Source organism: Andrena cerasifolii, chromosome 12 (genome assembly GCF_050908995.1).
Source record: "Andrena cerasifolii isolate SP2316 chromosome 12, iyAndCera1_principal, whole genome shotgun sequence".
Taxonomy (NCBI): Eukaryota; Metazoa; Arthropoda; class Insecta; order Hymenoptera; family Andrenidae; genus Andrena; species Andrena cerasifolii.
The window spans coordinates 8,818,809-8,846,557 of record NC_135129.1 but is presented as its reverse complement, the minus strand read 5'-3'; the positions used below and the strand labels follow the sequence as shown (position 1 = coordinate 8,846,557).

The window sequence follows — 27,749 nt, the reverse complement described above, 5'->3', positions numbered from 1 at the left end:
TACCTTGCGCCGGATATTTCACTGGCTAGGAATTTCGCCAGATATCGAATCGATGTTCAGTCATCCGATAGGAGTTTTATAAATTTACTGAAATCCTCTTTTCCAGTACTCAGCTGTATCTATATTGTTCTATAATTCTCCATAATACTCTATATTCTGTTCTTCGTAAACGTACGCGAGCCTATGCGAAAAAGGCGCAATAGTTTGTTATAAAAAAGCAAACAGAGAGAGCCGTGCGTGGAGCGATAAATCGCCTGTGTTCGATATTTCTGCGAATTTCGGTCCCAAATTTTCGGGAAACATTCGTGACACATCAAACACTGAAAATATGGAGAATCATATTTTTCATCTGTTTGGTATATCTCGGTATCTGCCCCTCTTAAATGTTTAAGAAATAGTTCTCGAAAATAATAATTACACTTTTTTTCCAGGTGGATTTAAACTTTCAAAATTTGAAGAAAGAAGAAGTTCTTTTTTACAGTTATTCGGCCCTTTTTCGAAAACCGTTTGTCGCACGAGAAAATGTAATAGAACATAAAAGATGCTCCTTGTCTGGATCCACAACTTTTGTTTGATATATTTTTCATAGTGCACAGTGGCCCTGCGCGATAGTAATGTGAACGCGAACGTAGAATCAGTGTTTTAACGCGTCTAGATTTAATTCAGAGCACCGGTGCTTTTATTGCTTCTTCATTGCGAAATTAATGTGACGTATTCGTGAGTGTGACATATTCTATTCGGTACTGACCCTGCAGCTGCGGGACATTGGCCTGCAGATCTAATAGCTAGTCCTGAAGGGGGATGCTTGTCTGCGTGGATAGCAGTGAGGCTGTTTTCAACGAACGGTGAGTGATAACTTTTCATTCTTTCAATCTCTCTGCATGCTATCGAACAAAATGATTGCTGTAACGAGCATAGTGACCAGGAATTCATACTTATTGTCAGTACTCGTGAATAATAACGTTAATGGGTGTGCTTCCAAATGTTTAATACGCGTAGGAAAATAATCATTTCAAATAAAAAAAATTTGCCGCGTTTCCGTGTGTAGGTAAAAAAATTTCATTCCACCACTCATAGTTTCAATTCTAACCGTGAGTAGGATTGCGTTCGAATTCCACTGAGAATCGATAACGTTGCGCGCGACACGAAAATGGTAACGGGGACTTGGGCCCCGGATCTGTGCGAAGGATTCGCATTGCCTGTAGAGTGTATCGACTACCTCCGCGCTGTGACGAAAAATGGGACCGGGCGATGGTCTACCCCACGGCTCGCCAGTGGTATTATCAAGGCAGTGGTGGGTAAAGGCGCTTGCTCGCGATATTTTTATCGACTCGGTGTCTGGCGGGCAAAACGATCGCGGGGAAGTGAAGAAGGGATGGTCGGGCAGGGTGTTGGGAGGCTCGATGGGCTTAACTGTGGAACCGGTAGCCACCCAAGAAGGCGGCTCCCTTTCTCCCTGCTCTCGGCCGTTTAACCTGCACCTCTTCTTCGAGGTTTCGTTTCGTCAAGGTTGCCGGGCGTCGGTGGCACAAAGTGGCAGAGAGAAAGAGAGGGAAGGGACGCAGGGCGTAGAGATCTGCCGGGGTTCGAATGATGGAGGGGAAGGACGATGCAGGAGGCTAGAAGGAGGGAAGATAAGGGGGCCGTTTGCGCTTCGGCGACGCGGGCTGAGCTTGTTAAGTTGGCGTTTCAATTTAAAGTTTAAACGGCGGTGGGCACGCAGGATCGGCTTCTGGCTGGCTGAATCGATGCGAGCCAGAAGAAATGGACCACGGGGAATCGGGAGGGACGAGGAGGAAATAAACGGTTTGCTTTAAGGCGACGTGGTGTATGTCGTCGGGAGCGTGGAAATTTCACTTACACGATTACAGTCCGCCCGGGTATTCTCCTCGGTGCGTACGAAGAGAAAAGAGGGAATGACGTCGCAAGGAAGGGGTGGGGGTGGTTTGGCGAAGCGGGAGAGCAAGGGGGGAAGAAGAGAGGGCGGTAAGATAAGGGAGACGTTGCGAGGACTTTGGGAAAGATTACGACGGAAGAGGAAGATTCTAGAGAGAAAGTAAGAGAGGAGAGGATAGAGGAGCCTTGGCTCATAATAGGAGAAGAGACCGGCGCCTCTCGCAGCATCACCACGTGGCATGCGGCCAACTACCGTCTTCTGATCAATATGCTTAAAGCTAGCTCGCCTCTCTTTCTATCTATCCCTCCGTCTTCCTTTCCGCTTTTCTACACTCGACTGTCGCGAGAACCGCAGAGATTACGGCCGCCGTCGAAGCGCGGCGGCTATCACCGGCGTGGAAGAAAAAATTCGCCGCCCCTCCGAGGGATCCAGAGCCGAGGGAGATCGAGGGAGCATCGTGATAGGGGGACGATCGAATTGCTCCGCTGCAAGCTGGTCGCATCGCGCTGGAGAACCGCTTGCGAAAATTCATCGACGGCCGCGTTCTCCGAGCCGCGGCAGAAACGCAAACGGAAGCGACGCGATACCACGCGTGAGCCACGTGGTGGCTGCTGGGAGCCCCCTGTCCCTCTCGCGAGCTTGCCCTGTTCCTCGTTCCCCGTTCCTCCTTTCTCGGGATGCTGGAAAAGAGGAATGGCAGCGCCGGCTGCGCCGAGGGAAGGAGAGATCATTCTCTCCGTCTATCATTCATCCGACCCCTGGAACGCTTGCGCGCCCGCGCGTGCTAGCACGCCGCACGCTTCTGACAGTCTTCGGCAGGGCCGGCGGAACCCATTATGCAAGTAATGCGCCGCATAAGGGCGCCAGCCGAAGGGGGCGCCAAAAACTATATCGCACGTTTAATAATAAAGGAATCCAAATGTCATATTAACGCAATGTAAATTCGGTAACTTCGTTATTGCGCGCGCGATACGACCGAAGAGAAAGTCGTCAAGTCCGAATCTCGTGGCCTGGTGGCTTGACGCGAATAGGCGGCTTGAGATCGCCGACACGCGCCTCGCATCGAACTTGGAGAGCGCCTAGCGGAGTCGCGATCGCGTAGGCCTTGTTTGGAGCGCGCTCGGCCGCGCTCTTCCCCACTTCATAGTGGAAAAAAGAAATGCGCGGCTATTCCCGATTGTGGTCGCTTTTCTAGGCTTCGTCCCAATTAGAGAATCGGGATTCAGATTCCTGTGAAACGCCGTACGTTGATGTTTGCTGCTTACACTCCCAGACTATATACGTAGTGCAAGGCGTAAGGCTAGTGAAATTATGGTAATGTGAAATGAAAAGTGTAATATTAAAAAATTACTTTTTGGGAAATTGGTTGAAAAGAAACGATATCAATATGTTGAGAAAGAAATTGGCAGGCAGCAAAAACAGAAAATGAAACGCGGAGAAAGAAACTGAAAGAGAAAAACAAAGAGGATAAGTAAATAAATTCTTTAAAATTACTCATGAGAGTCCTCATGTGTCTGTATAAAAAATTTCTCCTGAATTCGAAAGTATTTCCACCATCGTACCCCCGCAAGACGACAATAATTTTCAAATTTAAGGAAATGTACACCATGGCGAGTTTTCGGCGACATCGACAGAAGACAATACTTGTGATATTTATCGAAATGAAGTAGAAGTCGATGTAGGGGATGAAATAGAAGCAGATGTTAATGAGAGTAGTGGTAAACAAAACGCGGCATTGATAATATCCGATTCCTTTGGCGGATTTAAAGATCCTTCACAATGGCCCGAACTTACTGACAGTATTAGAAAAGTATTAGTAGAACGGCGCCCTTTTCGTGACACCACTGTAGTCAATTACAAGGCTGACGATAAAGGACGGAAATTTAGTGATAAATATTTTACGCGAACATTAACAAATTCTGAGAAACTGCAAGGAGATTGGCTTGTATACTCCCATAAAGTAAACAGCGTATATTGTTTTTGTTGCAAGCTGTTTTCTCAACAAGAACATAAACAGAAATTTCTATCTGAAGAAGGTTATTCAGATTGGCAAAATTTGTTAACCTTTCTGGAAATACATGAAAAGTCGCTTTTTCATATTACGAACTTAAAAAAGTGGAGGGATATGGAAGAGAATTTACTTAAGAAACGAACAATTGATCTTGAAAAACTCTATGAAATGAAAAAAAAGTATTGGAAAGAGGTTCTAGAAAGAATAGTAGAAATAATAAAATTCTTAGGGTAAGAAAATTTGGCATTTAGAGGCTCGTCCGATAAATTATTTGAAAAACAAAATGGAAATTTTATGAAGCTGATAGAGGTGTTTTCAAAATCTGACTCCGTCTTGTCTAATCATTTTCAAAGATTTATTAAAAAAAGAATGTCATATTCACTATTTAAGTAAAGATATTCAAAACGAAATAATATCTCTCATTTCAAATCACATTTTGAAAAAAATACTCGATTTAATCAGAAAAGCTAAGTATTTTTCGGTTATCATGGACTCGACGATGGATATAAGCAAAGTCGAACAATTAATTCTAGTAGCTCGTTTTGTGTCTATTGTAAATAAACACACCACTGGTTTGGGACTAACAAATTGTGTTAGCGAAACTTAAAAAAAAATTAGATCTGGATATTAAATATTTGCGAGGTCAAGGCTATGATAACGGAGCAAACATGAGTGGAAAAAGTAACGGATTACAAGCCCACTAAATCAGAATCCAAGGGCCATGTTTGATCCATGCGCAGCTCATACTTTAAATTTGGTATTAAATGATGCTGCAAAAGTTAATTTGGAAACAGTCAAATTTTTTTCTATAGTTGAAGAAATATATAATTTCTTTGCTGCCTCCAGTAAAAGATGGGATACTTTAAAAGAACATGTTTCTACGATCACAGTAAAACCTCTTTCAAATACACGATGGGAATCTCGGACGGATGCTGTAACTCCTCTGAGATATCAAATCGGTGAAATTTATGATGCATTGTTTCATTTATATGAAAATGGCAATAACAACGGCACAAAATTTGAAGCAAAAAGTTTATGCGAAAAAATTAAAAAATATGAATTTATATGTTCAATTGTTACTTGGCATGATATTTTAATCCGTGCTAATGTTATAAGTAAAATGCTGCAAAAAAAATATTACTTTGGTGCCAAAAGCAATTGAGAACTTAATTAATTATTTAAAAAGTGTAAGATCGGAAATTGGATTTTCACGAATGTAGGTTGATTGTAAGGATATTGCAGAATCCCTAGACGTATCTGCTGATTTTGAAACCTCACATAATATTCGAAGACGTAAAAAAAAGAAAACAATTTGACTATGAAGCTGAAAGTCAACCACCACTCGACCCAAAAGATAAATTTCGCATAAACTTTTTTCATTGCATTTTGGATATAATATCTTCTTCGGAAGAGAGGTATGTTGAGTTAAACACACATTTCTCGTATTTCTTTATAGTTTTGAAAAAATGAATGAAATTGTAGAATCTGATTTGACAAAATTTCGCTGCCGATTTGATAAAATCGGCGCCAAAAATTGTCTTGCATAAGGGCGCCAACCATCCTGGCGTCGGCCCTGGTCTTCGGTGGATAGGTGTGCACGCGTATCCGGAGGCCTATTTTTTTATACCTATACAGAACCCTTGCTAAAGTTCCCGGAGTATCAGGAATCGCGCGAGAAGGTGTTGTAAATTTACAGCTGATGCGCATCCGTGCAGGTCTCTTGGAGTTTATTCGGGGATGAAATGCGAAACGCCGAACGTGCAAGCTCGAGGATCTGCAACTCCGTAGGAAGGTAGAGGCAGGCTCTTGCCTCGCGCGAGCTTCTCTAATCAATTAGCAGAATAAGCGGATAAAGTTTGAGCAAACGGTGGAGGAGTAGCCTGTATAGGGGACCAGCTATATAAAGTTATCAGGGAGTTTAGCCGGTCGTTGCAGTACCTAATATCGTGGGTGGGTGGATAGTGTTTCGTTGGTCGGTGGTGGTGGTGGTAGCGAGTGGTGGTGCTACTGCTGCTGCTGCTGCTGCTGGCGGTGATGGTACGGCGGTGGTGGTATCGGTATTGGTAGTGGTGGTGGATGCCCCTCAGTGTCCGGCGCGCCTCCGACAAGCGTGCTTCGGTCGTTACAGGGATCCGTTGGCTTTTCTCGTCGTTATCGTGGATGATATCGGTGCGCCGACCAAGAGAAAGAAGGAAGGGAACAGGGAACCAGCGACCGAGGATACGGAGGAACACAGAGGGTCAGAGAAATAGAAAAAGTGAAAGAGACACGCCCCCCCGCGACTCGCCAACGTAGCCCGGCGAATTTTAACGTGTGTTTCCTTTGCCTCCGGATCGGATAGATCGAAGAGGATGAATGCGGGATCTACATCCCCGAGGAGGCTCGTGCACGCCAGGAACGCGCGTTTCTCCGGATCACGGTTACTTTTCTACGGGCAGTAGGAGGAATTAGACCGAGGAACCGATAGGATAACGCTCTCCCGAGGATCGAGGGGGATCCACGTAAGGAACTCTCTGCGCGGCGCGTCGTGTCGGATGCCTGTCGTTACGTTTCGGCTCGCGGCAGACATATAAATGGTGCATCATTCCGAAGACCTTAGTCGTAGTGAAACATTAGGTACGCGTAGAAAGTGCCCGAGGAAGTCGAGGAGACCTTAGTCGTCGATCGTCGAAATTGATCGTCCGCAACTGTGGAAGGAGCGCACGGATTCCACAGGCGGAATTAGGGTCAACAACCTGCTTCTCCCCCGTGACAGTCGCCTCAAGGACGATCCAAGGTGGTCGAGCGTGATCTCTTGGATCCTGTGCGTAATATGTATAGAGGAATGAGCGCAGGGGTGTGAACGGGGGAAAAGGGAGGAAAAGCTAGAGGTGGAGCGTGCAGGAAGAAAGAAGAACCTTACACCGAGGATACAAGGAAGAAGGGAAGGGATCGAAAGAGGGGAGGTGGTGAGGAGGGAAGTGAAAGAGGAAACGGAAAGGAAGGGAAGGAAGAGATCGCAGGTTCGGAGGAGGGCGCGTACTGTGGACGTGCGAGCAGTGTGAAAACGAGCGCGAATGGCCGAAAACACGAGCAGGGTGTACCCGGTTACGGTGGTCCATCTTGCGGGCGAGATCGATCCTGAAACAGCGGCATCGGGTAATTGGTAATGGGGGGTTTAGGCGAGAATGCCTTTTCCCTATCGCCCTGGTCGTCATCGCCGTTGTCACCGATCTATGCAATTTTCGCTCTCTGGCGAACCGGCCCTTCTCGTCGCCGTCGTAGACGTCGTAGCCATTCGTTGCCGTGTCGCCGGCCAGAGGCAAGGACTCGTTCCACCGACATCGACATCGACACCCACCACGTTCACTCCCATCGGGACAGTACCGCGCTCGCAACGATCGGCCCCCTCTTTCGCCCGAGCGCTATCCGTAGAATTAGAGACGATCGTGATCGTGTCGGTGGCTGCTGTCGATCAACGAACACGGAGGATAGGCTCGCCGAGGCGGAACATCGGCAAGGAGCCGGCAGATATAGCAGTAGTGGTACTAGCGGTAGTAATAGCAGTAGTAGCAGTAGCGGTAGCACTAGCACTAGCACTAGCGGTAGCAGTAGAGGAAGGAGGAGGTGGTGGTGGTGGAGGAGGAGGAGGTGACTCGCCGCCGAGATGCACCAGGTGCCGTACAGAGCGGCACTCACGTCAAACGCAGGTCGAAACGAGAGAAGGCCCTGGGAGAAGGCTTTTCTCGCAACACCGATCGACTCCAGTCGATCAACGTCCCGACCAGATCAACGATCTCACCTGCCCTCCTCTCGCGCCCTCTCTAGATACAGAGCAGGATCCCTGCTACCGTCCAATCTACTCCTGATAGGGCTAGCGATCTGCTGCCTCACGCTCTCGCCGGTGCAATCGCGACAGAATCATCACCAGACCTGCCCGGGTTGCCCGCACCAGCAGCAACAGCATCAGCACATGCATGAGTCGCATCGGGGCGGTGGTTCGAAGGAGACCGCCGCGCCCACCCCGGATGACCTCAGGCTGGAGGCCATCAAGCATCAAATACTCACTAAACTTGGCCTTAGCGCGCGCCCGGACGTTAACAGAACGCTGGCCACGGTACCCAGGCACCTGGCCCTCGAGACCCTCTACAGGGCCGAGGCGCAGTCCTCTCGTTACCCCGAGAGATCGAGGAGCGAACACGAGAACGAGTCCTCGAGCGAGTTTCTTTACGGCGGCGACGAGTACTCGTACCGCAATCTCGATCAGCAACAGGACACCTCCACCGACGAGAACGCGAGGGTCGGCTACAGAGAGCACGAGGACCAGTACACGCAAGAGGAGATGGACGACTTCTACGCGAGGACGTCGGAGATCATCACCTTCGCCGAGCCCGGTGAGTCTCGCCTCTTCTTCTCACCATCCCTACGACCTTCGTTCCACCTATCTTTCCACCGTTCCCAAATACTGGCGGCTGCAACCAACGCGTGTTGACGCGCGTCCATCAGTGTCACGTTTCCCGCACACCTCACGCCGGCGCGTTCATTCAGTTACTCCGCGCCATAAAATCCTACGTAATTGCTCGCTAATACCGCCCGGGGTTCCAGGTGATTACGGCCGACTGTCTGTCCAGAGTTTCGTTTCATTACTCGCTACTCCATTTGCACCTCGATCCGAAGAATTCCCGTTTACGCGTGGAGAACTGATTCCTCCGGACAGAGCTATCCGCCGCGCGGTTTCGATTCGAATATCGACACGCGAATGCAGAAATCTCATCTAGCGACTGGCAAAAGTTTCTGCGATGGGATTCGATCGATGGAATGGGATTTCTAGAGCAAGGCGTGGTTGGCGCGTGGCAAAATTCAAAATTGCGTAGGGAGACAGCTTTGTAGGCACGTCTCCTCTGAACTATGGGACATTCCGTGCGAAGTCGGACAGATTTCGGAGTAAGTTTTCGTAGATCGCTGAAATTTGAATATGTTGTGGTCTTTAGTGATATTTAAACGTACCTCAAAGGAGTTTTCGAAATTTTGAAAGATGTCGACTTTACAGCTGTTTGAAGTTAAGTGCTAACTTTATTTCAATACTTTATAGCTATGGAAGTAGTGAACGGATGGAGACGAGCTTTACGGTGCTTATAGAGAAGACATTGAAGTTTTATGAAAAAATTATTTTAGTTTAAAAAAAAAATTTTTTAACCATTGTTGTGCAATTATTTTAAACAAATGCAGGTTTTTAACATCGGGCGCGATTTTAAAAATCTGAAATAAAGGAGAATATAGTTCTATCCTTCCCCTTGATCGAGAAATTTGCAAAAATATGGACATTTTAAAATTAACCCTGTAAAAATTGCCGAAAGTTGACGCTGCGTCGCCCAGCACCGCGGTACTCGCAGCGGCCAAGCGGCTATACCTAATATTCTTATACAGGCTTCTCGAAAATGGTAAGAATTTGAAAAAAACTAAAGGAGGAAAACTCTTACTGTTTTTTATATCCAACATAATACGGTAACTCAATTTTTGGTGTTCGTAATATTTTCCTTGAAACGAGGGTGACTTTTAGTTTTTTAAATGGAATGCTATATATTTGATTACCCAATATGATAGCGACTGTCAAGACAAATTCAACCATATGGTACACTATTACCTTCAAGGCTACACAAGGTTAGGAATGAAGTAAATATATTGAACTATCTATCTAGTAGATTGTGCTTCTTTCTATCATTCCTAACCTTGTGTGGCCTTGAAAATCATAGTGTACCATATGGTTGAATTTGTCTTGACAGTCGCTTTCATATTGGGTAATTAAATATATAGCATTCCATTTAAAAAACTAAAAGTCACCCTCGTTTCAAGGAAAATGTTGCGAACACCAAAAATTGAGATACCGTATTATGTTGGATATAAAAAACAGTAAGAGTTTTCCTCCTTTAGTTTTTTTCAAATACTTACCATTTTCGAGAATCCTGTATAAGAATATCAGGTACAACCGCTTGGCCGCTGCGAGTACCGCGGTGCTGGGCGACGCAGCGTCAACTTTCGGCACTTTTTACAGGGCCAATTTTAAAATATCCATATTTTTTAAAATTTCTCCATCAAGGGAAAGGATAGAACTACATTCTCCTTTTTCCAGATTTTTAAAATCGCGCCCTATGTTAAAAACCTGCATTTGTTTAAAATAATTGCACAAAAATGCTTCAAATTTTTTTCTTTTAAACTGAAATAATTTTTTCTAAAAACTTCAACGTCTTCTCTATAAGCACCGTAAAGCTCGTCTCCATCCGTTTACTACTTCCATAACTATAACGTATTGAAAAAAGTTATCACTTAACTTCAAACAGCTGTAAAATCGACATTTATCAAAATTTCGAAAACTCCTTCGAGGTACGTTTAAATATCACTAAAGACCACAACATATTCAATCTTCAGCAATCTCCGAAAACTTACTCCGAAATCTGTCCGAGTTCGCACGGAATGTCCCCTGTATGATAACTCTCCTTCGACAAGTGATGCTGAGACGCGCGAGGATGATTACTCCCCTTAAACAGAGTTGTTGGAAAACAGAGGGGGCGCGATGCGAGTTTATCCGCAGCCAGGCCTGTCGAAGTGAAAAAGAGAGTGCACCTAGCGTTTCGTAGCACAGTAGTGCGGCTTGTCGATCGCGTAATAGTTAGCTGTGTAATAGAATAAGAGCCGGCCGGGTCGTGCTCGATCCAATTTTCATTGAAGCTAGCAGCTCGTGTGCGGGCGACGCGTGGTTCTCAGCGTTTGGATTTCGTTCCAAGAGGAGCGATCTCCCTCGGCTCCCCCGTGGCTGACCAGTTCCCCTGAAACCGTTCCCGTCGCACGGAAAAGAAATGTCTCGCGGCAGGGTGGCTAACGAATGTGATGTCGGGGATGACACCTCGTCGGCTCGCGTGGCCACACGCCTGCGGCCACGTGGCTCGCAGTCATGGGTGTCGCGCCACGGCGCGGCGGTCTATAGTTCGTTCCGTAGTTCAGTAACTCTAAGTTTAACAATAAGGGTAATAGAGCCGGCCGGCCGGCCAGCCGGAGCTACAGGCGGTTATGTTGGCGAACGTTTACGGCCGTACATTGTGCCGCTCATATGTATGTAATGTTCACCGCGGTTAAATTAACGAGCCGCTGCTCGCGTTTTGTCGCTGCTACCCCCTCGCCCTCCCCCGCGTTTCCTCGCCCTTGTCCCGATACCGCGCCGTCCGCCTCTTGCTTTCACGATCACGGAGACCTCCTTCCGAGCAAAGAAAGCGCGCACGTTCACCGGTGTTCCTCTTACCAGCACCGGAGCCGACAGCGCGGCGAAGGGAACCGCCGAGTGATTCATTCCGCTCGCAATTTAGCCTTCTCCCGGGGGGCGAACCGACCGCGGGCACCTCGCCGCTTCGGGCCTTCTTTGCCCGCACTATCCTGCCCGATGGCCGGCCAGATCGTTCCAGAAAGTGGAATCGGAAATTCTATCAGAAGCCGCATCATAATGCGGCGTGCGTGATACTTTAACGTTAATGTCGCCGTCACTATAGATAGCCGATGAACACGTCATTCTTTTTGAAGAAACTAAAGAAACTATGAACCGACATTGCCTCCCCGATATCGACCGCCACTGTCCGGGGGGGAGAAACTTTTTGTTCCATATTTTTTTTTTTTTTCGTGTTGTCCACGTATGATACAAAAATTCCTCGCTGCCTGGTCGCCCCTAGTTCTCGCAGCTCTGTGGACTCCGCCAGGCTAATTGCGGCCGATCTTTATGCGCACGTTGCGTGCCTGACGCCCCCCCCCGGAGATCAATCTGGGAACGCGGGGAATGCAATCAGTCGCAGACGAAAGCTCGTTAACGTCCCCGCGGCTGTTCCGCGACGGTGCAAGCGACACGAGACACCATCGCGCCGTAACTTTCCAACGGATCGAGAGAAACTGCTGGGGATCCCGTGACGCGGCGTGTAATTACGTCCTCGTTGAAGCGCGGGAGACGAATTCGCGTTAACACCGGCTCCTCCGCAGCGGCTGAAGAAATCCTGGCATTCGCTGCGACAGCGGCAACTAGGGTCTCGTTAACAAATTTTTCTGACGTCTACGTGCCTGCTACTGTCGTTGGAAACGATTCCGTGGCCTGTCACCGATGCCAAACAATGATGCAGAGCTGAGTAACAATTAAGGCTGTCGGACGATTCGGCGGAGCGAAGTGGATCGAAGAAATTAATGATAACGAATTAATCCTCGTGGGAATCGATTGTTTGTAAACCTTTTCATTCGAATCGCAGCGCTTCGTCGAAACGCGTGACGGCCTTTAGGCTGATGGAAAGAAAGATTAAGGGACGAGAGGTTTCTTCGCTTCCCAGCGACTGGTATCCTCGCTGGGGAAACGATTCGTAGGAATAATCAAATTAAGTCGCCTCCACTGGCTCTCCGATTTCTCCCTGCGGGGAGAAGGAAAAAGTAGCCGCAGTTTTTCCAGCTCCGCGAATGGCAACCCATTACCTTATTGAATTCGCAGCGGCACTTTAGCGTTCGCGGGCAACGCAGACTCGATCAATGACCAATCTGCACGCGCTTTGCGAGTGAATCCTTTTTTCGGCCGGGGCTGAGCAGAACTTCGGAATTGCGCGAGTGCAATTGATCGATCGATTCCTTTGTGAAAATTTTAGTTGGCAGGGTGGATAACGCGGGGGTTGCACGGTGAATGGACGTCCACGTGGGGAAGCGAGGTTCCAGCGACCAAATGGTAGATATTTAAGGGGTCATGCTCAGTCAGGAGGCCGAAAAAAAGGGTGGTCTTTGGAAATTTTTTACTCAAAAGCTATAACACATTCCTCAAAAAATCTTTTTTCCTTTTAAGGATTGCATCTAGTACCGTGCATCGTAATTTTTGTATTTAAAAATATTTATCAATAACTCAGTTATTGTCTATCACTCGAAGGTTCTCTAAAAAAAAGGCTTCTGCGGTGACCACTGCTGCTCGAAAGTCGAGCATCTAAAATGAAAAATTCAAAAGAATTTACTTATTATATTATACTATCTAGTATTTGAACGAAGGATTTTTTTATACGTTGCTTAGTTTTCTTTTAATTCGCGAAAATCAGGCAAGATTTACGATAAAAATTGAAACTCTTACTTTAAACATCAGCCATTTATTCCCAAATCAATATTTCGAAAAAACCTTCGGAAGCTTTTGATTGCAACATTTTTTAGGACTGTCTCACTATTTTTAAGGACTCTGTGTAACATTTTATAGAAATTTTATCGCTTCTCCCATAACAGCCTGCGTATAAGAGCGCAGCTTTGATTTCAATTTTTTCATAAACCGTGCTGTCAATCGACTTGAAATTTTAACACAACGCGGACTACACTTTGGACATTAGATCGAAACACTATTCAAAGATTTCTCATTATTTTTGCTCCGGTATCGGACCTCCTTAAAGCTCTGTCGTTCGGGAAAGCTTCGGGGGGGGAAAAAGAGGCACCGGTGGATTTCCGGTGACGCGGAACGCGCGACGGCTGAGCGGCGCAAGGGTGCGCGAGAATTTTACAGTGCGTGAGTAATGACGGCGTGTAAAAACAACGTTTATATTCTCGCGCACCCTTGGCCGGACGGATGGGCCATTCCGGCACACTTGGACTATAAGACACCATAAGAATTTATGCGTCTCAACAGCCGTCGACACCGCGCCACCAGTCGCGTTACCGTTTCGCCAGCCGTCAAGGACGAACGCGAAATCTTCGCAGACGACGACGGCGTCGACGGCGACGTCGACGAGGGCGATAACGACGACGACGACACGGCGTCGACGATCGCGTCGGTGGAAAGAGAGCCGGGGGAGAGGGACGTAACAAGTAAGGGCGGGCGGAGCGACACGCGCTCGTCTCGGGAAAAGAAAGAGAGGCGGCCGACGACCGTCAGCCTTTGCCTTCGGACGTTATCGGTGGAGAGAAGGGAAAATTAGCCCGCTCGAGGGGGGAAAAGATTGAAAAAGATGAGGGGCGGATCGAGGATTTGTTTAAGGTGGAATATCGCAAAACAGTAATTGCCAGAGCGTTCGCGGGCAATTCGTCGTCGGTTAAGGGCCAGCCGGAGACGCGAATAGCTTGGTCGTCGTCGTCGCCCGTTTTCTCCGCCTTCCGGCTTCTCTTTTCTCCCTGCTTGTCCCCTTTCATCCCGTCTCGTCCCGTTTCAACCCCGTCGCGGAGGCCATCTCTTGGGGCCATTCTACCGGCATTGCCGAACGATCCCGATGCCGTAAGCCTGCAGTCATAATTTTGGGGGTTTATTGTGCCTCGAGTTTTTCATGTTCAAGAGGAAACCATTACTCTTGACAGGGAATTGCACAATGTATTACCAGTCGCGCCTGGAAACAGACGACCAGCTCGCTGGTCCGCATGGCTGGCGGCCCCACGAAACGCTCTGCCAAGAATCATTTGCCCTGGTTAATTAGTTACATCCGCGCGCGCGTATCCGAGCACCGCTCGCGTGCCTCTTTCTCACCCTCTACCCTCCCCCGTCTGTCTGTCTCTCTGCACTCTCTGCGCTCTCTGCACCCTCTGCGCCCGCAAACCTCAACCCCCCCCCCCCCCCCCTCGCCCCTGCCACTGTCTTCTCCACCTGTTTTCTTCTTCGAGCGCCTCTCAGACACGCTCGCCCGTCACAAACTTTTCCACGAAAGTTCCGATCGGGTATTAATGTCGAGCGACCTTCTGAATATTTTATCCTCCCGGTTGTTGAAACCGAGCGCATCGATTTCCTCCCGTAACCCTGCCCGTCCCAGCGGGCACGCTCCGCGAATCTTTGCCGATTTCTAAGCCTGTCCCTGGAACGTTTCTGTTAATTGTTTCACCATGTGCAAGCGGGCGCATCGAAAGGAGGCGGGCTCCGATCGATCGAAGAGCAGCAACTGGAATCGCTCGTTTTATGGCTTTGGGAGGATTTTAACGCAGCGAGGCTCGTCGGGGTCCTTAAGAGGGGACTGCGCCTTGTTGGGTCGAAAGATAGGTGGTTCTTTGTGAATTTTTGGTACGAAAACGGGTCGACGAATTAATTTCAGGTTTGGCAGGCTGTTTTATCGTATCGTGAACTGCTGTTCTGAATTTTTGTGTGACAGTGGAAAAGATAGCATGGCAGATACAGAGCGTTGAAAAATCATCGGGTGACCCGTGGCTATGGGTGGTAATGGATGTATTAAGAATAATAAAAAATAAAATGTCAGCGTTTTGAAGAAGATAAAACGCCCTGATTTGAGTCTGAGGAAGGTTTAGCCTCAAATTCGGAAAAACTTCTTTAAATAAAAAAGGAACGGTAACAGATACGGCAATAAATATACTACCACCTATAGCCGCGTTCATATAGTTTAAGAATCTCTTTCCCTTTTTGTGTTTCGGATAACTCTTACAGTAGTTTTCGTCAACGTGAGGGTCAGCCGATTATTTTACAACGCTCTTTTTTTATCTGCCATCTCCTTTTTCACTGCCACACAAAAATTCAGAACAATAGTTCAAGATATAATAAAACAGCCTGCCAAACCTCAAATTAATTTGTCGAACCAGTTTTGCACAAAAAATTCATAAAGAATTACCTATTTTTCGGCCCACCAAGGCGCAATCCCCCCTAACCCGAGAGTAGGCGCGCCAAATAACTTACGTTAGTAGGCGCACGTCGGTCATTTCGACCGATGGTAATGTGATCAGAAATAACTTAATAAAATGACTAAAATAATATAAATAATGCATTGTATTTTACTTACTTCAGAATCGTTATACGTAAATAATCTTCTTTTTTATGATAAAATGATTAATCGTATTATAATATGAGTTCTGGAAAATTTATTTTTATACAAGTGATGCATTGTAATTGATTTTGAAAATAAAATGTTACATAAAAATTTGTGCGAATGCAGAATATAAAATTACATTGTCTATTTATCAATTTGAATTTATCACTTGATTTTTAATTTTCAATAATAACAATTATCTAATATATTTTATATTTATATTTGCTTTTCAAAAAATATACTTATAAATATTTAATACGTTTATGAAACCATAAATTTATATTTTCCTCGGATTAGAAACTGCATCTTGGGAATAAAGAATAAATACTTACGTTTTCAATCAATGTTTTCTTCAATGTTTTCAATCAATAAGAAATCTCGGAAATTAGTATTAGCCATGATTGCCACACAGTACGCGTCGTACGCGACAGACGAAATGAGACTAACGAAATGAGACTAACGTTAGCAGGCGCGCTATGGTCGAAAAGACCGACGCGTAAAAATGTATGATTTAAAACCTACACAAGTGCACTAAGTGTCGCTCCGTAACATAAATAAGTCAAGAACTCCTTCAAAGAGGAATAGCTCCACGGAAAAAGTAAACAGTCGAACGCTATGGATCATGTTTCAAAACATATGAAATCGTCGGTCGAAAAGACCGACATGCGCCTACTCCCGGGTTAAAGGGTTATACCTAGTCATTCTGCCGAAAAAAGGCGAATGTTTGTGAATTTTTTTTGAAGAAGCAGAAGCGTATATTTTTACAAAACTTTTTGCGCCTAAAAGAGCAACATTTAAAGAACATTTGGTAATTTTTTCGTAGAAAAATATTTACGTTTATAATAAAATAACAACCGACATCCAAAACGCATATTTAAAAATTGCTTTTGCGGTGAGCACTGCCATTCGCAACCAGATTATCTAAAATAAAAAAAACAAAAAAGATTTCGTTAGTATATTAATGTATCCTCAGGTTGACGAAGAAAATTTTCCGAAATATTATTTTAAAACAAAATGGCGGCTATTTAAAGTTGAAACCCTGATTTTTCGTGCAAAATCAAATTTTTAAAAATGCTTCTTGGATGTCGGCTGTTATTTTATTATAACCCTAAATATTTTTCTACGAAAAAATTACCAAATGTTCTTTAAATGTTGCTCTTTTAAGCGCAAAAAGTTTTGTAAAAATACACGCTTCCGCTTCTTCAAAAAAAATTCACAAATATTCGCCTCTTTTCGGCCGCCTGACTAGGTGCAACCCCCTTAATCGACCTTCCCCGGATAATTCCCTGAACGATCGGAGCGATTCGCCTCGCAATATTCGCGCCGCTCCGAACCACAGTTCCTTTCTTAATTTCCGACTGTTAATTTCCCTTCGCTGGACTTATCGTTAGAACCTACGAAAGCTCGACACGATGCATCGAAGCGGAATTGTGCACGGAAATATGCATGTCGACGATATCGTTTCTCAGAGCCCAGTGCAGTGCGATTGGAGAAACGTTGCGGGTGTCTTGAGAAGCATTTGAGACAAGTCACCCCTTCGTACCGGGCGTCGTCGATTCGTACGATCCTGCACAGCTGAAATTGATCGACGTCGGATAATTTTCTATCCCGATAGACGTTTCATTCACGCTTCTTATGCTTCTTTCGCTTTTCGTTTGCGAACCACCTTAGCGCGCGCGTGCGTGCCTACAGAGCGACAATCGCGGAGGACGGGAAGCCGGAGAGAAGAGAGTAGGAAATGAAGCGGTAAGGGCCGCGAAGGGTGCGTAACGCGTAATAAACAGGGGATCGTCGCGACGGGCGATTTCTTAGAATGTTTGTCATTGCCGGATGAGATGTTCCTGTAGACGAGAGATCCCTGTCACAGTGTCTGGCCATTATACGCGCTCAACGGTTGTTCTCTTTTAAAAGGACTTGGCTGCGGCTCTCCTGAGCGCAATTCTTTATGAAAGCTCTGGAGAGCGGTCGTAGCTCGTAATTCGTCGCACGCAGGCAGTCTCGAGGCGAGGCGAACAGAGCAGCAGACTCCCATCCTCGCCTCCCCCTCCACCGAGTCAACGCGGTTGAAAATGTATGAGTTATTTTTTGGATCATCCCTCCGTCTCGTCGCTACCCCCAAAGCAGCCGAGCACTTCTCGCGCTTTTTAATTCCTGCCGCTTCACTCGTAGACGCGCGACGGTCGCAGCTCCTCCTCAACTATTCCACCCCAAGGACGATCTCTCTTCTTCGACTGGAAAACTATGCCAAGGCTCGCAAATAGTCCGGGCATCCGATTGATCTATTTTCCTTTGACGAGCTTTCCCCTCGCTTTGTTCCCGCGGCCGTGCAGTTGGAGCGCGAGCGTCCCGATTATGCAATAACCTAATAACGGACACGTAACCGCGAGCAATCGGGGGTGGACGCATTAAGCGTCGCGCCGGGTAATCCGTTGAAATCCATCTGTATCGCCTGCTCTCAGCCGTAATAGAGTAGCCAAGGTCGACTCTTCCGAGGCATCACGGAACCAAGTGCTCTTCTCGAGACCTCATTCACATTGGCCACTCGGCAGGATCTAACGGAGTGAAGTGGGAACCGTTACTCGGACTTTTAATAGATTTCCATCGATTCTGTATCGAATCGCCGGCTACCGAGGAGCTCTAAGGATTCTTGTGCCGAGAGGGATCGTATTTTAAATGCATCGCCCGAAGGGTTTGCACTCGTGGAATCGAGAGGATTTAGGCGTGCAGACGGATCGGTAGACCGGAGGGTGCTCGAAAGTCTTGGAAGGTCACAACGTCGGGGGCTGACGAACCAGATGAACTAGTTGAGGGATAGTTTGGAGCGGGACAGGGTCGAATTCCTTCGCCGCGGACGCTCGGGGGGGGGGGGGATCGTTGCCGGGTGGATCAAGCGCGTTTCGGCGAATAATTTTTAGACGGACGAGGGTGGGTGCTCGACGCCCCTTGGAGGCTGCGATCAAAATTCCACCGCACGATCGAGACAGAATTAATTGCCGATACCTTCCTTTTTCTGAAATCCATAAAAACTCCCGCGAGACATTCCTGGCATTTCGAAATTTCTTAAGATCCCAGGTCGACGAACGTACCGCGTACCTCGTTCTCCAAGTAGAGTCTCTAAAATTCGATCCCGTTCTCCCCGGCCATTTAAAAGGACCATCAGATTTTAAGACCACTGGAGTCTGCCCGCGGCGACCGCGGAATACGTGCTTTGGAACTGTAACAACGGTATCCCCTGTAACGTCAATCTGCTTGATGATCCCCGCAGAATCATTAGAGGCGGGTAGTAAACTCGCGGCGATTCGTAAAAAAGTTTCACGATCCATGGGGTGGATGGTTACCAAAAATCTCCGAAGACCGTACGGAATAATACGTGTCCTGGAACCTTGCTCGGGCTGGGTGGGTGGCGACGATTCGCGGATTATTCTCGAACCGATCCCTCCGATCAAAAATCGCGTTTCTTTGAGGGGAGCGAGATTCGGCGCGGCGTGGATGGCGCTCGGTGGGAGAAGAGGGCGGGGAGAATCGCGTTTCAGAAAGTCGTGGACGAGAGCCACCGAGTTCGTTCAACCTGAGGGAATCCAAGAGACAAACTCATCGGGGCAGGACGCGCAGGGGTTAAGGCACGACCTTCCAGGCGGTGACGCGAAGGGAGAGAGATAAAGAGAGAGAGAGAGAGAGGGAGAGAGAAAGAAAAAAAGGGAGATCCCTTGGCTGTCCTCTCTTTCCCGCTATCGTGGAATATCGGGGAATATCGGGGCATGGAGGCTGACAGGATGTTGAGGATGGGATGGAACGGTTGGAGATGCGTTGGAGTGGGACAGGGTCGAACTCATGGACGAACGAGCCGACGGATAGGACGGCTGGCGCCTGTAGTCAGATCGATGCACGTGGCTCCAGCTGGGCGCCGCTCTTCGTACATCTCCTACACCCCCTTTATTCCCTCTTGACTCTCCTCGTCCTGCCGCTGCTACGCTCTCCGCTCCAGGATAGAAATCGAGGGTGTGTTTCTCCCTCTTCTCTCGGTCTCTCTGTCTCTGCTGCTCCCTTTTCGCCTAGACGTAGATACCGCCTCTCCTCCGTACCCCTCGTTCTTTTCATTTTTATTCGCGTCTCTCCTCCGTCTCCTGTCCCCGGCTCTTTTTTTTTCCCTCCGCCCTTCTCCCAGCCTCCGTTGTATTTTTTTTTTCGCCTCCTCTCCTCCGCGCCGTCGGCTCGAGCCCCGCTATCGCCTAGCCGCTTTTATCTGCTCACGCGGCGCTAGCAGAGGTCCTCCGCCTCGACTTGGCGCGAGAGAAAAAAAATCCGACTGCGAGTCGCCGCGATCCAGCGACGCGAAAATGCGTGGATTTTCCGGTTCACCAACCCCGTGTACCCAATTCATTTAATCGTCGTGATCCGAGATTGGCGCGCTTCCGCGACGGATTTTTCGCTGCCGGAAAAAATTAGGATTTCCCTCCCACCCTCCCGTTCGCCACCCCCCAGGCGGCCGCTTCCACCGGAGGACGTCAGGATCATTTTTCAACCACGTGCATAGTTTTCCTCGGTCGTCGGTTATCCAGCGATACAAGAAGCGGCTGGGATGCTCGGACGAGGGCTAAGGGTTGCTCCGCGCGATCCCGTTATCCGGTCAAATTAATGATCCCGCGATACACTGGGGAATGGAAGCGGACTCTCCTTCGACGGGAAGCCAAAGGTACAATAAGAGCAGCCTCTGAATCATCCCTCAACAAAAGAGTATGATTCCGCGTAATTGTTCGCGGCGGAGGAGGGGTCGGGGGGATGCTTTGGCTCGGGAAACGCCCTGCTCTCGATGCCCGCCTCAGACGCGTTTCGCATTTTCCGCAGAGTCAATCGATCAAACTCCGCGGCTCTAAAGCGACAGCGTTTTTAGTTTCCCGAGTGAAACGTAACGGCGTGATAGTGGCCGCGCTGTGAGCCAGCGCGGCGAGGGTGCCGGTCGCGCTGTAACTGTCACGGCTCCGTTACAAATTCTGACGGACAGTCATCGCTTTCTAATCGAATCGCTCGTTGCAGGGACTTTACTCTCGGCTTGACCGTCTCTTTCGCTCGAGCCGGGGGACGCGGGATAGCCATCGAAAGGGTCGGATCGGTAATTTGCGGTAACGCGACGAGTGGCGCGAGTCCACCCCAGCCATCGCAATGCCCGCGGGGCGAGGATAGTTACGACCCGGATGACAGCGAGGCACGCGACTGCCGCCGCCGTAGACCACCGCTTCCAGGAACGCAGGCTTCCGCTCCGTTATCGCGCGGACGTACCCGCTCGCTCTCTTTTTCCACCGTGAATCGAGCCGTCGCGATAAACGAATCGATGGGAAGCGAAGCGCGCCACTCGCAGCTACGAGGAACGGCGCGCCAGCGGTGGCTCGCAGGAAGATATTCCGTCGATCGAGCGCATCCCTGAATCAATGGGCACCGGAGAGAGAGGCTCGCTGCACGTGATTGAAATGGCCAGGCGCGATACGCGGTACACAGCGACGCGACCACGTGGCGATAGATCTGGATCAGGGTTACCAACCAGCTATATCTGACCCTCTTATTTGACTGACGGTATTACGGTCAGTCGCCCCGGCCCTATAAGATGCGATATATCGCGAGGCTGCGGACGTGGTACGACCGCGTCGATCGCTACCGTGCCGCGGTGTAATTAGTTTCGTGCCCGGGTCGACGAGCAAGCGACAACGTGGTCGCGGTTTCGCCAGGCCTACCCCGGCCAGGTGTCGAAGCTAACTACCCTGTCTCTCACTCTCGCCCCCACTCGCTTCAACCCTATTCCTCTGGTGTAACGACTTTAAACAGGCTTATCGACGAGCTGTCCCACGCGATACTACCTGCTCTCGGCTTCTCCACGACGCCCCTGCAGCCTCATCCGGAGGAACGTATCGGTTAGTATGCCACCCCGTAGATCGAATCTCGTCGGAAGATCGCTCTCCGTTCGTCCTCGCTGAAGGTGGCCGTTCCAGTGAGCGACTGGCTACTGCGGCCGGCGGCAGTCGCAGTACACTGGTACAGTGGAAAAGCATTCATCTCAACGCCTATGGGCGACTGCCACTGCTGCGGCCGCGCCAGGATTGCTATAGTCTCTGCGCGTCTGGCTCATGAGCAGCCCAGGCTACTCGAGACACAACACAATGCCACGAGTGTCTGTTTTCCGACATAACGGCAGAATCTCCTAGTCGCACTGCGGCTGCCGCACGACTCCTCCGAAAACAGTCGAGCGACTCTAGCCGCGCTGCAACCTGTCGTCACATTCGGACAGAGTATCCAGAAATTAGGAAAGAAGTCAGAATTCAAAACTTATGGAATTGTATATTTTTTTTTATACATTTCTTTGTAAATTAATAATATACGCTCTTATAAAAAAGGGGGGAAATATCGTGACGGCTACATCTGATGTGTGTGTAAACACATATCAAAGTTTTCGTTTTGTGCAGAATTTTAAATCGAGTCTTTTAAAGTTTGGTAATATAAAAGAAAAAAAGAAAGGGATCCGAAATGAGAAGTATCGTTTTTGCAAAGCAATAGCAAATAATTAGTTACACACAGTTCTTTTTCCATAAGAAACCCATTGAAAAAATATCAGTAATTATCGACAGTAATATTGTCAAATCTTGTTATCACAGTTGCAAGGACATATATATATATATATATATATTTCAGATTATATATATATATATATTTCAGCGAGAATTCATTCCTTGTTTATTTCCTTGTAATTTCATATTTTCCCAAGAACGTTTCGATAACATCTGTTTGCTAGCATTTGTAAAGTGCAACCAAGAACGTGGTGCCGTCTTTAAGAATTTTAGACATTCTTCAGTCTGATAATGAGTTAATCCGTATTTTGCTCTGTCAGTGGATAGTGCGTACGATGGTTTCAGACCCGCGCGCAGGTACTCATGTTAACCGCCGCGCCGATTCGCGGGACAATATGCCCATAAACCGCGACCCTGGCGAGATGCTCTGGCCGATCAGTCTGATTAATTTTTGGGAATCGGACGTGGCATGTTCCTCCATCGACATAAATAAGAAACCACTTCTTATGTTAGATCGAAAAATGTTTCCCTGACAATGGAGTAGGAAACGAAATTACTCTGAAGCAGCGATTGGCAAAAAATTATTTTAAATAAAAAATTGGTTTCGAATAAAAGGCAGAAATTTTATTCGAAACTCATCAAATATAAATAACCTAGAGTTATTTATTATTCGAAGCACCATAAATAATGTTTTCATTTGTTCTCACTTTCATTTATATTTATCTCCGAAAGTTATTTGCTAGTTATTTGAAAGTTATTTAAAGCTGGGCGAGCCTCGAGCGCCCTTGATCGAAGCCCTCGGCTTCTCGAGCCGAGCCACATTTGTATCGTTCACAGATTATACAAAAACGAAATTTCTTTATTTTTCATCGTACCAATATGAAAGTGACACCAATGGTCCTTGCATTCTCCCGATTAAATTGACAAAAAAAAATGCATACTTCTCCCTTGCACTAGTGGAACGCCAGCCTTCAAAAGTATGAAATATATTTATATTTGAAATAAACACTTTGTATCAATAAAGCGAACGAACGTATGCACCGACCTAACAATGCCTATTTTATATGATTAATAGATCCTATTGGAATACGCTATTGCTACTAACACAATTTCGAAAAAAACGATATTACGCATAAAATTAATTTGCAGGACTGAAAGCCCGTTTCGTTAAATGTAGTCGGATTTAAATATTTTTTTGTCAATTTAATATTGAGAATGCAAGGAATCCATTGGTGTCACTTTCATATTGATACGATGAAAAATAAAGAAACACCGTTTCTGTGTACATAATCTGTATAATCTGTGAACGATTTAAACGTAAATAAAAGTGAGAGCATTATTCGAAGCTTCGGATGAATTCCCGTCGAACGAAAACATTATTACGACGAATAAAGTCTCTTTTATTTAATAAGTTATTTATATCGTTTTTTATTTAAATAATGCCCATCTCTGCTCTGAAGAAATATCAGTACGCCTCGCGGTGAGACACAGGAATAAACAGAGTAGTGGGCCGACTGCGCGTGTTCTCGGCTTCATCGTCCTCCCTACAAATTCGAGAGAGGATCACTTATCTCTCGAGTATAAACCCGAGTTGCAATATCAAAACAGAAGCACGCGCTGACGTATTGGGTGCTAGAAAAGGTGGGCCATGAGGTGCGTATCGACTTTGCAAGAATTCCTCGCGAGGCACGCCTCGCGGAGTTGGAATTCTGGAAGTTGCATACCTCGACCAGAAAGTTTCCCCAACGCGCGACTTAAACCACTAATAAAGTACCAAATAAACAGTTTTCAATTTTTTATCACGATTGAGTTAAAAAAAAAAATTAATAGATGTAAAAAATATTAAATTTTAAATTTAGAAAGCCACAGTTTTATCCTATTTTTTGCCATAAATTTCATTCCGATATCTTAAAAGAAACACCCAAATGTCACCGACTTCTTCAATCCAGCAGATAAACAGAGCACGATCTACATATAAAAAAAAGTCCAGTCTTTCACTGTCTTTGACGGTCCTCGAGACCCCGTACCACAGCAGACCCTTTTTTCAAGTGCTCGAAAAGGGCCTGTGCGGCGCGCCGCTGCACTGGTGGGGCCATGGGGTTGACGCTTAGGTATAGGAAGTACCATTCGCGGCTGGCGACTGCGGCCGCAGTCGCCAGTCGCTCATTGGAACGGCCACCTTAACTCGCGTCTATTGATTGTTGAGGGAGGATTGACTGTCGCCACCGACGTCGAATGAAACTACTCGAGGAAATGGGGGAAGGAGAAAGTGACCCTCCGAAGAAGTGGGATCGTTTAAATAAAAGTAGAGGAAGCCATTATGTTAAATAGCACTTAGCGAGAAGGACGCTAAGAGGATAGTTTACGGTGGCGAAGGGAATCCAGGAGAGGGAAGCAAGGACGTTTACAAGAGCAGCACTTTATTCCTCTCTATCACTCTTCAGAAAGAACTTTGATACTTTAACAGGTGGATCTTGCGTTTGATCGTCCGACGAGTTCTGTTCTACCTTGAGAGAATCTTGCGACACTCGTCGAGGGAGTTGTTCCGTTGCAGCCGAGAGGCTAACACCTCCACGAGTCAAAGGCCTTCTTCGCGGCTCGACGAGTCTAGGAGAGTCTCTGGGAATGTCACGTCACGCTTAGCGTCTTTCCGCTTCGGACGCTGGCGCTCCAAGCATTCCGTGGCAGAGGCTTCCTACAAGGGACGGGAGAGAAATGTCTCGGCCACTCTGCAGGAAAAGTTTTACGCCGATTCTGGTTAGAGCTGCTCGACGGCATCCTCATTCCTGATTTCATCGTTAACGACGATTGGAGCGTCTACCCGAGAGACCAGTCGTCCTCCCTTCGTTCGTCTAGGGCGGAGAATTGGTCGGCGGTTGTTTCGCCGGGGCAATCTCGTATAGAGAAGTCTGCTAGACCTGACAATTTGTGTGTTCGATTCCTCTTCGTCCCGTGGAGCGATAAAAATTCGCGAGAAAGTCCGCCGTTATCTCGGGTCCTCGGCCGACGTTGCCTCAGCAGTTCCCGCCGGATCGACTCATTCAGGCAGACGGTGAAATAGGATTTTTTCCTTCGTTTATTCATCGACGAGCCGGGGCGATAACAGTTTGCGAAGAGGTAAAAGCTTTCGTGGCTCGCTCCTCCTCGTCCCGGCGTCCTCCCGGGATTGCCTCCCAAATACTCGCCCTCTTCTACCATTTTTTTTCTTCCTTTTTTTTCCGCCACGAGACAGACACGATCCGCGTCCCTGTGATTCAGTCTACATCCAGTCAGCGATTGCATAACTACGTAGGTATACATACAGAAGCCCCGTCTCGGGGAACTTTCGCAAAGATTTCACCCTCAAGGACGCGAACGCGAGCGCCGGGCGGATCTACGTTTATCGTTCCACGTATCTCGGTGGCAGCGACATCGTTGTCTCTGCGAAATCGGGGGATCTACGTTTCCCTTAATCCTCCCCTGCCGGGATCACTTCCACCGGGGCCCTTTTCGTGCGGGGGAATCACTTGGCCGAGAGAGATTTGCCTTCGAAATAGGCATTCTCGGAGGGAGAACGCGAGAGGTGGGTGCCGGGGGAGGGAGAGGGGCAGGAGGAGCAGGTTCAAAAATCGGATAAAATTTATCGGCAAAGAGTCCGCCATTCGGTCCTTCCGCGTTGCTTGCGCGATCACCTTAATGGATTTCCGGCTGGCTCGGTTCTACTATAGTCTCACCCTTCATCCCCCACCCCCCTCTGCAATTGTTTCGCTTGGCCGGTAGGGTCGATCGGTATACGGTCAGTCGGCAGAGTCGGTAACGTTGGTGTTCTTTTCGCAGACAACTTCTTGGCCAGCACGCGAGGATTCCTATCTCCTCCGAAGGAACGCGTATCCTCGTCCCTCTACCCTTTTCTCGCCGCGCCGGTTGGCTCCTTATTCCGCCTCTTTCCTACTCGCTCATCCCTTTTTCCGCCCGACCCACCACTTCTCTTTCTCACTGTCTCGCTCGGCCCCCACCCCACCCTCCTTCCCAAGCCCCCTCTCCGCCGCGTTGATCGGTAGCGGTTTTCCTCCGCGTTACTATACTGCGCGACGTCTTAAATGGACAACTTGGCGACGAGGAGACCCCTCTTTTCTTCGGTGACGTGCTCCCGCACCGAATTTACGGGCGCGTTCTCTCGCGATCGCGCTAACCTCGATTACGAGCAGCCGACAGAAGCGACAGAGAGCGAGAGAAAACGAGCACCACACCCGAGTCGGGATTCCGGGTAAGAAGGGACGCTTGGGAACACATCGGCGAACCGATATTCGGTAGACTCCCGCTAGGGACATTCGCAAACTTCCAAGGGATATTCGTCATCTGATTTTTTTTCCACCGAGGAATTAGTAAATTGAATGGCAGCTCCTGTTTCGGGGCTAAACGAAGGGCAGAGGGAAAAAACACCCTGCTTTGGATCAGTATACCGAATCTTTCGCGGTATCTTACGGGGGGCATTTGAACTTTATAACCCTTTGCGATTCTACGGCTCTGTAGTCCCAGTTGCCGCCAACGAAATATGCTATAAATCGCAAGGTCGCGAAAAATGGACATTCCTCGTTTCTCCCATTAGGTACCCTTCGAATTCATCTCGCGCTTCACCGACCCATCACTCGACCGACGTTTTCGCGCAAGATCCGTCGCACAGGAGTGGAAACGGTACGGTTACAGGACAGATAGTGTCGGTTTAGAAAGGTCCAACTGACGCGCTGCGCCTCAGAGTCTCCTCTATAGCAGCATATAAACCAAGCAAGATGGAGTGAGCATCTTTCCTCCCTAGGAAACCACCGTGCAGGCCACAGGGAGGGCGGAAAGCACAGTGGCTTCCGAAAGACCACGTCTTGACTCGGTGGAGTCACCGTGAGGAATTTTGCTACTGGGCAGGCCGTCACGGTCACGAATTAACACTTACAGGACAGGCGAGATTTTAATTGGAATATTGGGGTACTCGCTAAAAGGCTTCTGGAAAAAAAGGAAATACAGTACGTGGAAGTTTTTATTCCGCGGAAACATCGCCCGGGAAAATGTGAATCAGAAATAGAATAAAGCGCATGGTAATGCCGAGCGGACTGTGACAAAGGAGATCCCGTTGCATCTCTCTCTCTCTCTCTCTCTGATGTGTTCTTTCCGACCAGCGGAGCTTAATAGAGAATTAACGATGGCACCTACTTTTTTCCGTTCTCCTGGAAACTCCTGAAGCCCATCTCGATGTCGCCGAAAGGCAGCCATGTTTCTTTAAACCCGCAATAATCATTACCGCGAATTTGTGTATCGTGGGCGCACGATCGATAGCGGCGCACCGGCCGCGCGATCCTTGGGAATCACTGCTCGATTCGCGGGGGCTTATAACGCTTCCACCTTGGCCGTGCTAATAGGTTGATTCGCTCGATAGCGTTGAACGTGTTATGTGCGCGCGCTATAGAACGATGCCGTGTGTCGTCGAGCTGGCAAATAGTCAATTCCCCACTGGATTACACCGGGGGAACGTGACGTGCCGCGAGAAAGGTAGATTCTTCTCC

The 27,749-nt window shown here is 47.9% G+C and overlaps 1 protein-coding gene across 1 annotated transcript in view; it reads left to right on the top strand.

The window, feature by feature from the left end:
- Positions 1-6,027: 6,027 nt before the first annotated feature.
- The window catches only part of Actbeta (inhibin subunit beta), a 34,577-nt gene continuing 12,855 nt past the window's right edge, over positions 6,028-27,749 (top strand). Inside the window, exon 1 of the mRNA XM_076824924.1 lies at positions 6,028-8,281. Within this exon, the coding sequence (XP_076681039.1) occupies positions 7,555-8,281 (727 nt within the window). The 5' untranslated portion in view covers positions 6,028-7,554. The remainder of the gene's footprint in view (positions 8,282-27,749) is intronic.